Consider the following 18,403-nt stretch of genomic DNA (forward strand, 5'->3'; position numbering starts at 1 on the left):
CCACTGGTCGGTCTGAATCTGAATTGGCACTATTGCAATCATAATTCAAAAATCCCTATTGGGAATCAAATATCCAGATGATGGACTCACAATAAAATTCAAATCTGAATGGAAAAAAAGTCTTATAAATCTAAATTTGATAAAAATTCTAAATGTGGATTTAAAATTTTGGATTTGATACATCCAGAATCATATGAGCAAAATACTAATCTGGACTTACCTTATCTAATAACACATTAACTTCCTTGTTTCATTGGCTTCATTTTTACATTAGCTGGTTTCATTAGCTTCATTAGCTTTTCATTAGCTTACTTTTCATTAGCTTACTTTTTCATTAGCCTAATTAGCTTTTCATTAGCTTACTTTTCATTAGCTTAATTAGCTTTTCATTAGCTTAATTAGCTTTTCATTAGCTTCCTTGTTTAATTAGCTTCATTAGCTTTTCCTTAGCTTGCATGTACAAAATAAAGACACCCGAACCCCCCCCCCCCCTTATTATGAAAGGAAAATAAAATTGAAATTTTGCAGTCCTTAGTTATTGTTCGGGTGAAATAAGGCCATGAGGTGACAGCAGAGATACAATGTTGATATTTCCTACCAGAAAAAAAAAATCGAGGGTTGCTAGTCCCATTGAATCTGTTTCTGGAACGATACTTGGTTTCCTGTTTTATGCAGCCGTATCAATTTTGTCGCAGGCAGGAATACGTGTTTCTGGAGAGAATCGGCGAAGCGCAACACCAAAGCGAAGAGGACATGTTCATTTCGTAAGTGAAACGCTCACTCCTGTGAACAGGATCGGACAACTAGAAAATTTACGGCTTTCTCGAATTAGAAGTTTCGATACATATTTGTTAAAATTTGATTAGAACTCGTAAAGACTTGGAAACTGCATTAAATTCCAAATTACAAGAGAAATACAGCAATCAAGCTCATTTCATATCAAGCCATGGTTCACTCTCATAAGCTTGGGAATTGCAAGCGTCTCGACACCAAGCTCCTGTTGGATTCAGGAAGACTAGAAATTAGATTACATTTAAAATGAGGAACGTTTCACAAATTGAATATGAATTAGATTACCGGCATATCGTTCTATTTTGTATAATTTGACCACCAGAACTACCTAGTTGTCCAAGTCTGCCCTTGAAGCGATTTTATCACCGCTATGGCGCCGCTGACCGTACTATATGCGTTTCAGATATTTTTCCAACATGAACAACAGGATATTCGGCACCCTGTTCGGAGTCTCCGGTTCGGACGACAAACAGCTCACCTCCGATCACGTGATCGCCATGGGCCTCGACCCGAAGGCGGACAAGGAGTTTCTATTGCTTTTGTTGGAGGCCTACGATATCGACGCGACGCTTGTTGTGAAAGATCCTTGCTGTCCGATATGATAGTGCGATTTTCGCGGAGTCGTGCGTGTCTAGGACTGTGTAAAATTGAATACCAGAGTGTTCAAATCTGAATCGGGTACTAGGCTTGAGTCGAGTATAGGAGTATCACTCTGTCGCTCATGGTAATGTCACAATAGTATTAACCATGTGAATATGTACCTTTTATGCGACCACAAAGACTATAATGCCGGTTATACATCGTGTCGAAGATGATTTGGTATTTTTTCGAACGTACCTATTTCATTTTGTGACAAACTTGTGGGTTGATCACGACTTAGATATATCATTTCTACTTACGTGCGTAGCTGTACTACATGTTTCGTACGCTGCGATGCGACTAATCGAGGTTTACAGTCTTCCGCAGTAGAAAATAGTATCGAAACTATAATTCTGGACAAGGAGCGTATAATTTCAGTACTCGAAAAACAGTCTCTCACTGCTCGACTCGAGTCGTTACAGTTAATACTCTGTTCAGATTTCAGTACTCGAATTGTTGTGCTCAGCCTTTGTCGTGACTAGGCCATCGGGCGCTGTGCAATAGATTGTATATCATTTCGAGTAACAAACTTCTATACAATGTACTGGTGCTACGTTATTGGCGCTTTGTTTCCGTGTTTTGCACTAAATGGGACGGCACCTTATTGCAGGAGCGGGGCGGGCAACATACGACCCGCATACAGTTTCCGGTTTTGCATGATAATGTGGCCCGTGGGTCTACATCTACATACATTTGCGAGCAAACATTTTCGATCATGAACAGTGACGAGGCAAAGCCGCGTTCCAATCTAACTTACGTTCACGTGCAGTCTTTTACAAAGGGTTTATACGTCCGACATGCAGGCAGAGTTCAAAGAACGTTTTAACGACCTTGATCGACCACAGATTCCTCATCGACTTCGACAGCTATTGAAGTACATTACGTTAAGCAACTGATTTTGGTCACTATGCATTTGACTGAAAGTTAACCCTAAATACGATATATTTCTACGCGAATAATGTATCGATTCATGACTCTGGCTATCGATGTACTTCATTTTTCCATATTCGGCGAAGTTGCCCGCCCGTGCCTTATTGTGTATTGCGTCTTGAATCATGCAAATCTGCGATCTTTCTTCATAGGGTGATATATTTACGTTTTGTGATCGTTTTCGTGTTAGGATAACTGTAACGTGGATGTGGTCATTAAAAAACTACTGCTAGTACTTTTCCTGCTTTTTTGTAGTACTCAAGTAGTTGGCCTGCTTACTGTACTTGAGTGGTTATGTATTTCTCTCCACATGACAGTTTCTAAGGCAAAATTTGATTGGTAATCAGAGGCGGTCGGTAACGATGTACTTCTACTTTGTAGTACTCGTACTACTCGAGTAAGTTATGTCTTTGCCTTTGCCTATTAGAACATTAGATAGTGGTTTTGGGACGTGTTTGCGTCACGTTCATGAGCGAAATTGTGGTAACGACTGGTTGTATCTCGGTAACTGAAGATAATCTCGAAAATTGGACCAAATTGTCGCGGCATTTGTTATTTTGCGATAGTTCAGAAGATTCCTCCTGCAATTTCGAATATAGTCACCTGCGATCGGGTACTGAAAGTATGCCTATGTGACGCTTGAAGTAGTTTTGATGTGCGTCGAAAATCGCTATTTGTACTTGTAATTGAATCGAAATTTACGGCGTTACCGCTACCTGAGTAGGGTTACCATAAGTCCTTCTATATGAGGATTTGTCCTTTTTTGGGAAATTGAAAACGTCCTCCGGGGACGCCTGAATGTCTTCCTTTTTGGCAATTCGTCCTCCTCCACCACAGCTTTTACAGCTAGGCTAATGGACAGGGTCAACTGAAAATCGGCATAAATGACGCGAGATAGGTAATGCGGAGGTTCGAGCGGGTCATTGTGGAGTCGAATCAGGGTGATGTCCATCTTTTATTTTTAGTGAACAGCAAGGTTGTAATGACTCGAGTCATTTTCTCAAAATACGGAAATGACTCGACTCGAGTCAATCTGTGTATTGACTCGACTTGGACTCGAGTCATTGAGCATGACTCGAAGCAAGTCATTGACTCGAGATTCAGACGGCGAAGACCGACATTTCATTGTAATTTCGAAGCCAACACACTATTGGGATTTCGTTTGTTGGTACTGGTGCTTGAAAATGCGACCAGAAACTGCTAAAAGGGAGGAAAATTGATATATTATAAATGCGAACCATTCAATATCACCAGACACAGTTAAAAAGTGGGTTTAGGAAGACTTTAACTGGAAACTGAGCAGTCAACACAATGACTTGGACTCGGACTCGAGTCATAATACCATGACTCGGACTCGATCCACTGTTCGCTGACTTGGACTCGGACTTGACTCGGTGGGAATTGAAAATGACTCGACTTGACTCGAGTCAAAAATATAAAAGTGAGATTGACTTGTGACTCGGAGCCTTGTGATGACTTGGTTACAACCCTGGTGAACAGCACAGAAGTAACGTAAAAAGCGGGTAGTTGGGGGGTCGAGACAAAGTGAAGACCTTAATTCTTGGTCAACGCAACGAGATTTACAGTAAATATTTCAAAATCAGATGTTTTCAACTTCGGTAAACTAACCTTTATGATTTGATAAATGTGTCCTCCTTTCCCGATTCCAAAATATTGTAGGCCTAGTTTTGCCTGAAAAACTGTGAAATAGAAATATCTAAAAACATAACCATTTGTGGAAGTAGTGCAAGTAAGCAAAATCTACTTGAAGTACTTCGAAAATTTGAAGTGCTTCGCTACTGACCCCCTCTGGCTGTAACGCGGTAGTATTATGAGCATCTTGTGTTTTAGATCACTGTTTGTTATTGCTGATCGTTCACCAAGCAACGCGCTCTGCTGGCTTATTTTCCCTGTCGGCACAATAAGCCGGACTATAAATCAATATCGCGTGTGAAAATTCTCGGAATTTTTATTGGGAGAAATATATTTTGCGATAATGCTTTCAAGATAAGGTCACGGCGTGCGCAAACGTATTGCGCAACGCGCGGCCTTGTACCGTCCTGATAATCCGTCGCTTGCGATGATTAGGGGAGCTTTTGCGCGTCAGAAACGCGCGTAAATTGCCGACGCTTTGTACTTGCGCGGTGAAAATTCGAAACTGTCATTGGCGCGACTTCTTGGGAGTATCTGGAGATAATGTACTCGATTATATATGATGCAGTGTTATGTAGTGCAATAATGTAATATTGTTGCATATTGTATTTTATCGCGTTCGGATGTGTGCAGGGGTTGGTAGTGTGGTTGGGGTCAGCGAGGGCTGTAGAGTCTGTTCATTTCATCTCTGATTCAGACTTCAGACATTTTCAATATACCGACTCCGAAAAAGTTTGAACACTCCCGAGTCCTAATGCTTTCTTCACAGAACTCCGACATTCCTGTAAATCTACTCAGAAACTTTCTCGCAGAAATAAATTTTAGTCTACGAAAAACCGTGTGAAAGTTTATTAACTTCTGAAACTGCAACAACACTTTTTAGTATCATCTGAGAACAGTCACATTCAGAGCATCTAACAAACTATGACTCCAGCCAGTATGTGTTTGCTAACTTCCGACTCCTTGTGTTACAAAATTTTCAATAGGTCTACTCCGGCTCAACCAAGAGAAATTCGACAGCCTGGTCTTAGCAATGCGGATGTGAGAAAGATTCTCCAATTGCGCTTCTACGATATTCGTGAAGCGAGAGATTACATTACTGCAGTAAAACTTGGTTGGTCGCCACGCGGAACGTCGGCTGCTAGAGCGGTGGTACGCAACCTGTGGGTATTTTTACCAAACATGACCTTGACCATATTTGGGTTGTTCAAATGGCCTGTGCGAAGAAGTTCTTATAACGATGTGACCCATTCACGCGACAGTACGCCCACGCGGTAGTTTGCACCAACCAACCAGAGAAAGTACGCCGATTGAGCAGTTCTTGCACTACATGCTAAAATTTTGCCGACTATAAAACATTTTCCGTGCTACTTCATGATATGAGGCTACCCTCATGCTCGGAGTTGCAAGTCATGAAGTCAACCATCACGCAGGGTAGATAGCCCTGAGCTCAATATGATTGCGAATAAGTCATACAACGTTGATTGTAATTTGATCAATCAAATATATCAAAGTATATATCAAGTATATATCAAGTATATCAAAATGGGGTGGTGAAATGGTTAGGAACGACTGCTTTATAGCAAAATGAATACCTGTGGAATATCAAGGTAGGCTTCCTGTGCTAGCACTACTAACTCGAGTTATGTTTTACTTTCCCATCAGTTTTGGGCATCAAATTAAATTGTTGATTTCAAATCCTTCCATTAGTGGTGTAGCTTTAGCTAGGCTCCTCATCCGAGCCGCATCACCGGTGTATAAGTGTATTACAAGATCCTAGAACGAATGTGGGCGGTGCTATATGTCGTCAGCTGAGGAATCATGGTATAGAACACCTGTCTCGTATTGCCATTGAACAAGGAACATGAATGTTGAACGACCACGAATACCAAACAACACCATTTGTGTGGACAACTGAGCAGTGAGCACTCACCACACAACAACCCCACGATCGGGAGAGGCCGAAAGACTTAAGATTTAAACAGGCAATAAGTAGTATACAAGCAATATTATTGTATGCGTGTGTTCGTTCGCCTCAAATCACCGCGCCGTTTCTGACGTAATAGACGTCTGTCGAAATCCCCGGGATAAGACAAATGACGAAGAATAATTATCCGTTCTCTTCGCATTGACCTTTATTTGCGACGCCGATAGATAAGTTATAGCACCCGCTTTCTAGAGAATTCTATCCTTCTCAACCTCACAGCAATAGAAAATACATTCCCAAACACAGCATGGTTTCTATAGAAACGATTCGGTGCTAGGCCTACTTTGGGATGTTGACTAATATGTCTTCGTGTTTGGTTTGTCGGATTAAATCCGAAAATCATGATAGTTCTCGATGAGTATTACTTTAAAAATTCGCTGTTTGAATTCACTCCAATATGTTTACTAATTCGCCCAAACCAGAGCACGATATGGACGGATTTCATTGAGAATAGCGCTCTGACCTATGTGATAGTAGTTGTAAAAATTGATTACATATCTGTCTTATTTGACCAATAAAGGTAGGCTATAACAAGGACAGAATTTGCTCCTGACGCCGACGTCCTTGCTTGCAATGTTTGCTGGGGTCTTGCTAATTCCGAATATGTACCGTGGAGCACTAGGCGAATATTGTGTTGGCACCAATGTTCCCTCTAATTTTTGACGGGTCTGCGCACACTCACCAACTCACTGCGCAGACCCTTGGACAACAGTGCGTAACGACTAAAAAAAGGTCATCACTTCGGATTTTTTGTGCGCAACTTAGATTTTCTGTGCGCAGAGACCGTGTCAGCACTGCGCATTTGCGCACGTGCGCAGCTTAGAGGGAACATCACACGAACGAGCGTTGAATCGATATTCTTCTTTACGACTTAATTGCCATTCATAGCATTATTTACAATTAACATTCGACGACATCGCTTTGCCATCAACGACTCTGAAATGTCAGCGAAAGTATGGTCATTGTCATGGTCACGTAATTGTCTCTTCGTTCGTGTCAACACACGGCGAGCAGTGGTGGAGTGTTGCTCCTGAGCGGCAAACTACTTCAAGCGAAAGAGAAATACGAAAAGGAAGGCAAAAAGCACTTTCTAATACTTCTATTGTCGAACAGACGGTTAATTAAAATAGCAGAAATTTTAAAACTTCATTTTGGATACTTGTAACTTCATGGGCCGAGAATGAAACAATCAAGTCCAAGAATGTAACATTTATCAATGTAAAGTCTTCAGATAATCATGCACAATTGTAGACCAAACATACACTTTCATGTAAATACACAGACGTACGCGGCTGGAGGTAACGAAGCTTGAGTGTCTCCCTCTAGATCAGTGGTTCTCAGCCTGGGAGGCGCGCCCCCCTTGCGGGGCGTGAAATCATCCGAAGGGGTCGCGAATAAGCGATCAACTGACCATTTTTTCGCGCTCTGCGCGATTTACCTTCAATTCACGCGTGTTTCTCCATATATAGACCGAATTTCATATTTTTGAATTCTCTCATCAACGGTCATAACCTCCCATGCCATCAAACAGTCTGTTGGGGTTGCTAGCATCCCGGTTGGATTTTGTGATATGACGATAAGGGGCGCGCGAAATTTTTCACTATCATAAAGGGGGGCGTGTGTAAAAAAAGGTTGAGAACCACTGCTCTAGATTTTGTCATCATGGTATCTACTTTAAGTACCTATACAAGGTGGCAAATTGTAAAACAAAATGAGGCAGTTTGAAGTATAGTTCTGCGATATAAACGTACACATTGACTGTAAAAATCACCGCCATTGTACGTACATTGTACAGCAGGGGTGTCGAATTTAATTTGGGTCGGGGTCGAATTCGAACATTTCGAGCGCTTAGGGGGGGACACGACCAGTCAAATCATGCCAAAATGTTACCTCCCAATCCATACATTTGTTTTACAGTGGAATGCTTCATTATCGAGTGTATATGACTGATAACATTATGGATCCTAGGATGCTTTTGTATCAACAACTTATTCTCAGCGATGGAAGCGGCAAATATAAAATCAATGCTGGCCTGAAATACAGTTATGGGCCTCTAAATAGTTGCTTTCACCACGGGAGGCGTCAAACATACGGCCCGTCAGACGATTACATCCGGCCCGCGGAACAATTAGGATGAGCAGATTGGAGAAATGCTTATATCCAGCACATTTATAACGAATGTTCTTTGCAGAAGCGAAAAGGCCAATGCGAAACCTTCGCACATCTGTATCAGATTTGACTCAAAATGTCCGCGGCCTTGACATAAACCCGAATCGCGATTTAATACTGATGAACCAAATTCCAACTTCCGCGTTTATAGTTAAATTGTATTCCTCACAACGCATACCCACGGATAATGGCAGATTACGACATGAAATAAACGGATCATAGAAATTTGCCAACTTAAATCGTCGTTATAGCCACTCTTTTAGCGGTTTAAAATTGCAAGCAACCGGCCAATCATCGTACTTTTGTCATTCGATTGTTTGCGAATAAAGGTGCTATTACAACAGAACCCCTACGAATGCTACGACCCATACACGTGCACAGACTTGATAGGAAAGTATTCAAGTGAAAAGCACGGACATGGAATTTTTGAGGTAACATTTTTTAATCATTTGCCTGGTCTTAAGGTTTGAATACGGCCCGCGACGCAAGTTGAGTGTGACACCCCTGCCTAACCGATGAAACACGACGATATAAGTTGACATATTTATATACTCCCACCGTTTTAGTCCTGATGCGAATTCTGAACTGCGTATGCGTTATTATGATTCCCGATCTGCTGATTGTAGCACGGCTCACTTTCGTTCCAGGCAGGACCGTAACAGCACTTCGTCAGCCCCCACCCCCATACCCCGCGATAATCAGAATTTTTATGCAATTCAGGGTTGAATTGGTCAATATGGTCGGAAATTGCATATATATTGTTATCAATTTTCTATCTTCTCTCTCTGCTCACGTAATCAGATTTACCGGTAGAACTGCATGAGGTGTCTTGGAAAATGTAGGGTCCGCAACAGACATGGGGTAATCGCAATTAGTAATCGTAATCGATTACGACGATTACAGCATTTTCAAGTAATCGAAATCGCAATCGATTACATTCGAAAATATTCCGACGTAATCGTAATCGTAATCGACTACTTCCCATATCTAATCGATTTCTCTGTGAAGGAACGATTACTTTTTATTTTTGCAAGGACGACTTATATGACATAAACTGAACATTCGTGAACCTGAACAAGGAAGAGATATTATGCCAGGCTCGTGACAGCACAAACATCTGCTTTTCAAACGCCACAGTTCATTATTACGTCAGAAACAGCCTATTAGATTTGTGCGTCATTGCGTAAGAAGTATCCACACTAAATAGATATTCGATATACGTATGTCGTACATTCGTGTCATTGTAAGAACACCCGCCGTGCTGTATATCAGGTTATCAACACGTTCCACACGCCACTACCTCGCAGCAGTATAATTTATCTCCGCTCTGCCTAGTTTCAAATAGTAACTTATGGTTGATGTTTGGTTATGCTTATGCTTAGTTAAACGCAATTTGACCGTAGCTGCTTGGCGAACAGTAGGCCTATCTAGTACGCGTACGTACACCGGACAAAGATTTGAAATTTTGTGCTCGTCAAATAAAACATTGCGATTTCCACAACGAAGCAGTAAAAATCAACAGCTGGTGATATATATATATCAAAACCGAGCCGTTTTTGCCGTTTCTCGTAACGGCAGCTTGTAGTACAATATCTGTATTAAGTTGAGGGCAGAATTTTATGTTCGCTTCGTCTTATTCTCATATGACTCTACTTGAAAGGGCGCCAATCGTTATTTCACAATTATTTACTCAACATTGGGACCTGCCGCCATGGCGATGGGTTTATTATATATGTTAGCATGAGTTGTAGAGTAGCTATGGAATCAGGATCAAAACAGCAAGTCGTCCTCTATGGGATGGTAATCGCAAGTTGAAGACTGAATTTCGTCGAAAATTGCATTATTACTATTGATTTTTATTCCTCTCTCAGCCCCCGATGGTCAGATTTACCTGTAGAGTATGTTTGTTTGAGGTAATCTTGGTGTTTGTCGACTACAACGGTCAGTTTCACCAGGCCGATTTTCTGCATTTTTGATTCCGTATCTGCCGACTTGTAGCACGGCCCACTTCTAGGCTTATTGTAAGACACCGCTTACGCGGATGAGGCGGCGAGCAAGAGCCTAGATAAACTCCATTACTTAGAAAGGAACTTTGAAGTCGACCTCGGTCGGACTCGAACCCGCAACTAGGGCTGGGCAAAATCGAATACCTAAATGATTCGATTCTGAATCACGTATTACACTTCGAATCGAGTCGAGTATTCGAGTAATACGCATTATTACGTCACAAAAGAATTACTATGTCAAAGTTCAAATATGTACCTCTTAAGCCACAAAAAACAATATAATGCATCACATTAAAGATACTTGGGTATATTTTCGATCATACCGATTTCATTGCACTTCTTGACAATGTTGTGGGATGATCATGACTTCGAAAATGTCTCATTTCCAGTAACTATCGTAGGTTTGTACTATGTCTCGTATGCTGCGACACGGCCAATCAATGTTGCAAGGATTCCTCGGTGGAAAATAGTATCAAAACTATAATTCTCGTTAGTAAATTAACTTTCAGTTGCGAGGAGCGTATAATTTCAGTACTCGAAAAAATCGTCTTTTACTACTCGACTCGAATCATTAAAATTAATACTCGATTCAGATTCGAGTACTCGAACCATTATGTGCCCAGCCCTACCCGCAACCCAATGGCGTTGCAGCCGCGGATTATACTACTGCGCTATCTCGCCACACAATTAGCTACATGTAGAGCTGTGGGCACGTAATTCATAATTATAACCTCTGGTATCTTGTTATAATTACTTTAGTGTAGGCCTATGTTGTTAATTCGTGACCTCCGGTTTGTTATATAATCAAACGATATTGTAGTGGCTCAAGCGTAGCAGACTAGAAGAAAAACTTTCGTGATACGCACAAACAAATTGTCATGTCTTTATATCTGACTGCATGTCTAGCAACTCAAGTTGTAAATTACCATGGTCAGTGGCCACATTAACTACAATAGGACATGAAAACATTTTCATCATGGGGAAAAAGCATTCATTCCGTCAATGCGGCCGTTGAACTTAACAATCAAGTCAAATGATCCATTGGTTTGATGGTCAGATAGCGTTGTAAAACGTGTTGCAACACCACCTGCACTTAATTTAGTCTGATGAGGAGCAAACTTAAATTTGAGTGACGATCCAAACGCATTTGAGTGTGAGCATACTTTTTGACGTGAGTTGAGTGACGAAATCGTTGCTGAGTTGAGAATCGCTACTCGACAGCAAAGGAATTGCCCCCCCCCTAATTATAAACTCCAGATTCCATGCCAAGCAAGTGTAATTTTTGAATTTTGAATTTTTTTGTTTGTTTTAAAATGATTTTATAATATTTTCGTTGGATTTTCCAACGTCAATGGGAGCCGCAAGTAGGCTAGCTCGGAGCCGCGGTTGGGAATCACTGATCTAGAGAGGATTTTCAAGTTAATTAGATCACTCGAAAATACTCTATAACTTATGTTGGTTTACGAAATACTTTTTGAGTCCCCTTCGAGCTCGCTCCCAACCCTATTGGGAAATTTGGGGTGCGGCAATTATGGCCCTGGCAAGAATGCAAATCATTGGGCGCGATAAATTGAACTCTGTGAAAATGGGCAATGGGTACATGATGACGTAACAAGCAAATGACGCATCTCTTTTAAAGGGAGTTTGTTATCTCATTAGGCCTCTTCGGCGCAATCCATATATTGTCTTCTAACATAGCTTCCAAGATGCAAAATAAATGTAATCGTGAGTAATCGTGATTACTTTTCCAATGTAATCGTAATCGACTACTTCCTGATTTTGCAGTAATCGTAATCGTAATCGCGTCATTCAGAAGTAATCGTAATCGCAATCGATTACAATCATGAAGTAATCACCCCATGTCTGGTCCGCAATTAAAATAATTAGACAGCTTTGGGCGGACCCGTTTGCAGTCCTCTTCGGCCAAGGTTTTCCCGCTGCCGATCGTTCTGGCACCCTTCTCGGAGTCACATGTTACATGGCCTAAAACTTCGTCTTGGTGCGTCGTGGCTCGGTAATGGCTGACGGCGAAATGCCCCTTTCTATAAATCATTCGTATTTTTTCTTGGGGAATGGGAACCCAAGAGTGAAGATATTTGTCACCATTAAATCGCGCGCAGTTTGAAAATTTTTTGAAGTAATTGCATAAATTAAAAAAATACTCTGCCATATATATATATATACTCTGTATATACGCTTATATATACTCTGTAACAAATGTTAATTCACGAAGTAATTTTAGGCCCCCTTCAAGCTCCCCGACTCCATTGGGGGTTTGGGGTGCGGCAGTTACGGTCCTGGTTCAGGCTTTTTCAAGACAGCGCTGCTCACATTACGAAGAGCCTAGATAAACCTCCAAACTTGGGTAGGAGTTCTGATTTTTCGATTTTTATTATTGAAAACTCACCAACGAATACCTTCGTCAAGATTTCTGTATCAAACTCTACCTACGTTAGGGTTGTTCAAAAATAGCTTTTTTCCGGATTCCAGCCATTCCTTGATTATTTCCGGATTCCTGCCACTCCTTGATTGGTGGATAATCCGAGAATTATCAACGAAAAACTAAAATAACTCCGCTTTTGCTAGTTGGAATTGAGTCAAATTTCTTTTGCGTCGTTTTTGAAGACAACTCAACAATTTCATGGGGTTTTATGGAAAAATTTGAATTTTTTAAAAAATTTCCTTGATAAATTAAAATTTTTAATTGGATCTGCGGTGGCTTATACTTGTTAGAATCGAACCAAATTTGGTGTGCAACGTATTTTTGGGTAACCTGACAATTTGATCAGTGAATGGCTGGAATCCGAAAAAAAGGTAATTTTAAACAACCCTAAACTACAACTGTCCGGTGCGACATCTAGCGACGCAAACATTTTCATCTGCATCAAGTCAGTATTATCAGTTATGTGATGAAAAGTCAATTCATTTATCGTCTACTAAACAAGGACGTAATCACCAATATTTATTCTATCAACTCTAAGCTATTTTTTTGGCTGGTTATGCCATATTTCTCTTCTGTGCGTAAATAAGAGTATCATCATTCATTATTCGCTGACCAAATATTTGGGATCGCCGGTTTTTGACGCAGATGTGGTTTGTTGTTGAGCTCACACGTACGTCGATCCAACTTCGTTCGCCTAATCCGACACATGTAAAAATAGAGAGTGCTGATAACACGAAAGTAACGACACAGAAAAATTCGGAATAAAAGCGACTTGAACGCCATTTGACAAATCGTATGCGATCGAAAAGCATCATCATTCATCACAGTTCGGAAGGGTGACGTGGAATAGATACGTTAGGGCGAAACACGACCGGCGATGACAAGGTGACGATTCTCCCTTGTGCATTGCCAATAGAATGACGTCACAATATTCACGATTCGAAATTTGACAGGGAACGCATTTCTCTACACTACAAGGCCATATCAAACATCATAACAATCATACATGATATACTGTTTTAATATTTACATCTGCTCAAGGCACACATCGTACAATGCATTATACAAGACACAATGCATGCGATCTAATGAACTAAGGGCAGGCAGACGTAAGGACCAAGTTCGGTCTCTCGATCTAATCAACCCCTCAGCGTAATGCCCGACGTAACAGTGTTCCATCTTGATCTTTCGACTGTTGTTCATTCTAGACGCTTTTCCTTGCCCTTTCCATTCGCTTTCTTTGTGTTCGTCCTTCACCGAGTCTTTATCTGAGCCTTTCTTGTAAATACGCCGTAAGAACAGCAACGTGAGGGAGGAGGCTTGATAAAGCTCCGATACTTGGAAACGTGATTCTGCCGAAATTCGAACCGGGTCTCTCGAGCAGATGATAATTTATTGTCAAACTATAGATCAACTCACTGATGGTATCATCCATTAATCCAGGAGCGGGCAACATACGGCCCGCGACGGGATTTTGAGCGGCCCACGGAGAGTTTCTAACCTGAAAGTGAATTACTAATCCGAAAGCATTGACAAGTTTATGTGCCACAGTATGAATCGAAGTTTGCCAACCCGAGAAAGATGGTTATGAAACTACTCGTTCTGTTCGAGTCTACAATACATACATTTGCGATCAAAGCTTTTCGACCATGAACATTAATAAGACAAGGCTATACGCTCCAATATAACTGATGTTCACGTGCAGTCTTTACTAATGGTTTCTGCAGCCGACATGCAGCCAGAGTTCAAAGAACTTGTTCATAACTTTGATTGACCACAGATGTCTGATTGACCTCAACAGCTATTGAAGTAGCCTACACTAAGTTATTAAATTTATTTAATACTGATTTTGGTCTCTGCTTTAAATTTAAAGTTTACATGACATTAGGGTTACCATATTTTATAATCGGGGAAGGAGGACACTTTTTCAAAACATAAAAGTTTTGAAATATTTTCTGGAAATCTTGCTGTGTTAAAAAAGGTCATCATTTAGACTCGGCTCCCGGATCACCCACTTTTTAACGATACTTCTCTGGTGTTGACTTAAAAAAATTTGTTATCGTCCCGTCTCGACTCCCGAATGAACTGCTCAGACTTTTGCATTACATATTTCGCGTCGTGCATGGCGATTTTTCGTTGAACCTGTGCATTAACCTAGCTGTTAAAGCTGTAAAGTAGGACATTTAGTTGACCTCAGAGGACATTCTCGATTTCCTATAAATGAGGACATATTATTATGAAATTAAATTATTAAATACGACTTATTCCTTGTACAGGTGGAAAAATACGTGATTAATGAATCGATTCTGTAATCCAGCCCGCCAAGTACTTCAGTTTCCCATGTTCCGCCCGCCGACCGAAGAAGTTGCCCGCCATTGCATTAATCCATTCGTTCCTCAAGCCTTTGAGGGCAGTCGTGTGACGAGTGGAAAAATTGCTCTTGTCTGCTCAGGCCTGACAAAGTTGTCATGACAGCAATCTCCCTTGTTTCGTCACAACGCCTCTGTGTCGTCACTTCATTGCTGAGATATATTTGTCACACTCCGCCCAAGCCTGTTCTGGTTAGTGGTTACGCCCTCCTTTATACATGGCAACATATTATTCCATATAAGTGCACTTTGGAATTTTTTATGGTTGTTATAACTCTCCAAACAATATTTGCATATCGCACGCTATATGATGCCTACGATAATGTACCAGACCGTCACTTTCAATGGTCCAGTTTCAAAACACGGATGCAACTTTCAGCGACATGGAATTGTATGGAATAGTATGTGCGGCGTCCTGTATTGGTGATGGGAATACGGGAATTTTAGCATGCGCGACAAGTCGACATCCACACGTCATGAGCTGAGACGCCGATTTCCGGCAGGCGTTGGATCAAATACATTTCTCGGTCGTGCTTGCCACCGCCACCGTATAATGATATCGGTGACGCTAATTGGCCGGTAAGCCGCCGGAACATCTTTCTGGAAGATTCCGCGACGATTGCCTACGCGCCACGGGAGTGACCATATTTGATATGAATTACAGAAGTGTTATCGAAAATATTCCAAATCCTACTCTTGTCGCCGTAGGCATTTGCTGATAACGGCGGAACGACGTCCGACCACATATTCCTCCGACCGCATATTCCTTCCAATATTTATATTTTAGTTGAAATAGTGAATTTGTAATAAAAAAATCAAGGACGATACCTTATAAATATGGTGTGCTCATTGGTAACTGCACCATACTTTACCTGTTGAAACGGATCAACCGGGCAGGTATATCGCTGGGAATTCTGAAGCGACATAGCACCAAATCGTCGGTGGCATGCGGGTTTATACGCTTCGCCTGAATAGGAACAATTTCTGAATCGAATTGCAAGTTTCCTGAACCAGGCGACGTGATATTGTTTCTGATTTGTATATCCCTGTGCCTAGGCCTACCCGTCAGTTACTTGAGATGTGGTGAAATAGCGTATAGTGGTGCGTTCCACAGCTGCATCAACCGTGTGGGGGCCAAATCGGCTGGAGTGATTTGATTCTGCATTGAGTATATTACGCTTCGTGTCGAGTCGAATGTTCGAGCAGGCATAGAATGTACCAATATGTAACTTTTATGCCTATGCAAAGAACAAGGTGCCAGTTCTACCCCACATTGAGATAATTTGGCATTGGATTGACCATACCTATTTCAGCAAACTTTGTCACAATGCCGTGAGTTGATAAAGACTTGACAGATATGCCATATCTCTACTAACGTGCGCATGCGCAGCTTTGTACTGCGTGTTTTGGATGCTGTGATACAACCAATCGAAGTTTCAAGGCTTCCACGTCAGGAAGAAGGAGTATCTGGAGTATAATTCTCCTTGATATTATAACTCTGGGTGGAAAGGGGCGCATAATTTCATTGCTTGAAAAAATCGTCACGAGTACCCGCATCATCGGGCCCAGCCCGTAGTTGCGTGTTCGAGTCTGACTGAGGTCGACTGCTGACATTCTACTTCAGTGTCGGAGGTTTATCTACAGGCTCCTCTTCGCCATCCGATTAATGTAAGCTAGGGGTGAGCAAACAGCGGCCCGTGACACCGTTTTGTGCGGGCTGCGAATGCCTAAAGAAACGTTGTAAAAATTTATATTGATAAAATGCTCACTAAAATCAAATTACTGTGGGTAATTTATTAAACTTTTTCTTAATATAGTTCAACATGATAATGATAGATAAGTTATATTCTGACCATAGTATTGATGGCGCGGCAGCCCGACCTCGAGGCTCATGAATCATTTTGAAAGGTTTCAATTGCTAAACATCACAGAAAGTGAAATGTAAATGACTTAATTCGGACCACGAGCGTGATTTCAAATTGGCAATACGATCAAGTGTATTACTGTTAGTGCTATACTTGGTAAACCCGATTCGGGAGTGTGTTAGATAGATTCGTTCTTTGTATGTGTGGAAGTATTTATGTTTAGAATATTTATATATTGTAGAAGCGTAGGTAACATGGTTATGATGCTGTCACCATTGCGTGTCCTGGAGTTGAACCAGAAGTACTATCAGCAAATTTATGAACAGATTGCTGCTCACAGACTCATATTTTCACACAGTTGAATCTGGACAACCAATTTTCATCCCCAAGTTTGACAATTGGAACGACCAGCTTATAAATTCTCGTCAATGATTCCGACGCGTGTATACGTTACCATCAAATAAATGTTTGGTTTGTTTTAAATATACCAATAGCCTACGTATATATTATTTCCATGTCGCTGTCACTATATAATCAAATAACAACATTTAGTTTCGGCTTAGTATCCTAATTTTATATAGTGCGGCCCGCGAATGGATTCAAACGTTAAATGCGGTCTGCGAGCTAAAAAGTTTGCCCACCGCTTATGTAAGCGGTGTTTAATAAAAGCCTAGAACGAAAATGGACCGTGTCTAAAGTTGTTAAGCTCCGGAATTATGAACGATAATATCAGCCTGGTGTAGAAAGGTCAAAGGAATCGAAGCACCATAAATACTAATACTATAACATCTTGCGCTGGATATATATCAGAGATGAGCATGGATTAGGATTAGGATTTGAAAAAACAGGATTTGTGAAATTTTGTCAGATTTGGATTGGATTTAGATAAGACATTTTTTTCAGAACGGATTAGGATTTGGATTGGATTTACTTATTTTCTGGGAGATTGAAATGTCGTGTGGCGAATGGCGACGAACTTCATTCAGATATGTTATTAATGTACTTATGGTTACTAAGTTATCTTGAATCGAGTGAATCGTTGGTTGTGAAAGAAAATTTTCGAATCTCTCCATTGCATAAATTAGTATTTTTTCTGAATTTCCAGTTGGAATCGGATTAGGATTGGACATGGACTTGCATATGAAAAAATTATGGATTAGGATTTGGATTTGGATTTGAAGGTTCGGATTTGGATTGGATTAGGACATAGAAATTTCAAATCCGCTCATCTCTGATATATATGCACTAAAGTTCATCGTTTGCCTGCGATATATCGCTTAGGCTTGATTGTCCAAATGCACTCAAGGCACGTGCCGACAATATACGATTAACTCAGGGCTGTACCTCAGCCCGTTGGAGAGTTAAATGTCTATACGCAGCTCAATTAAAGGTATGCCTGATTGATGTATCGACATTTCCTGTGCAGGAATGTTATAATTTAAGTACAAGTTGGACGTGTCCGATAGCGCGACAATCTCGTTTCCATTTTCCACTTCCATTTTCTACGATAATTCCTATCTATTCGCGAATCGAACCTGTGTTATTTACAT

The 18,403-nt window shown here is 40.9% G+C and overlaps 2 protein-coding genes and 1 long non-coding RNA gene across 4 annotated transcripts in view; 1 reads left to right on the top strand and 2 right to left on the bottom strand.

The window, feature by feature from the left end:
* Positions 1-18,403, bottom strand: part of LOC145454728 (tryptophan 2,3-dioxygenase-like) — a 328,104-nt gene that overhangs the window by 239,914 nt on the left and 69,787 nt on the right. The gene's annotated exons all lie outside the window — the stretch shown is intronic.
* LOC145454726 (DENN domain-containing protein 11-like) overlaps positions 1-18,403 on the top strand; it is a 134,115-nt gene that overhangs the window by 15,307 nt on the left and 100,405 nt on the right. The window contains exons 8-9 of one of the 2 annotated variants that reach the window (XR_013920209.1): positions 696-764; positions 1,196-1,625. Coding sequence is in view for 1 of the 2 variants with exons in the window: in XM_080332716.1 (XP_080188842.1) it covers positions 696-764; positions 1,196-1,394 (268 nt within the window). In the remaining variant the exon portion in view is untranslated. Of the gene's footprint in view, positions 1-695; positions 765-1,195; positions 2,597-18,403 lie in introns of those variants that run through there. The other variant, XM_080332716.1, reaches the window with a different exon arrangement.
* Positions 13,549-17,654, bottom strand: LOC145453840 (uncharacterized). Its single transcript, XR_013919937.1, has 2 exons — positions 14,039-17,654; positions 13,549-13,971 (listed from the first exon to the last, which is right to left on the bottom strand). It is a non-coding gene; the product is annotated as an uncharacterized LOC145453840 (long non-coding RNA).

This window comes from Botryllus schlosseri, chromosome 13, assembly GCF_051294905.1.
Source record: "Botryllus schlosseri isolate E-star chromosome 13, Bs_hap1, whole genome shotgun sequence".
Lineage (NCBI taxonomy): Eukaryota > Metazoa > Chordata > Ascidiacea > Stolidobranchia > Styelidae > Botryllus > Botryllus schlosseri.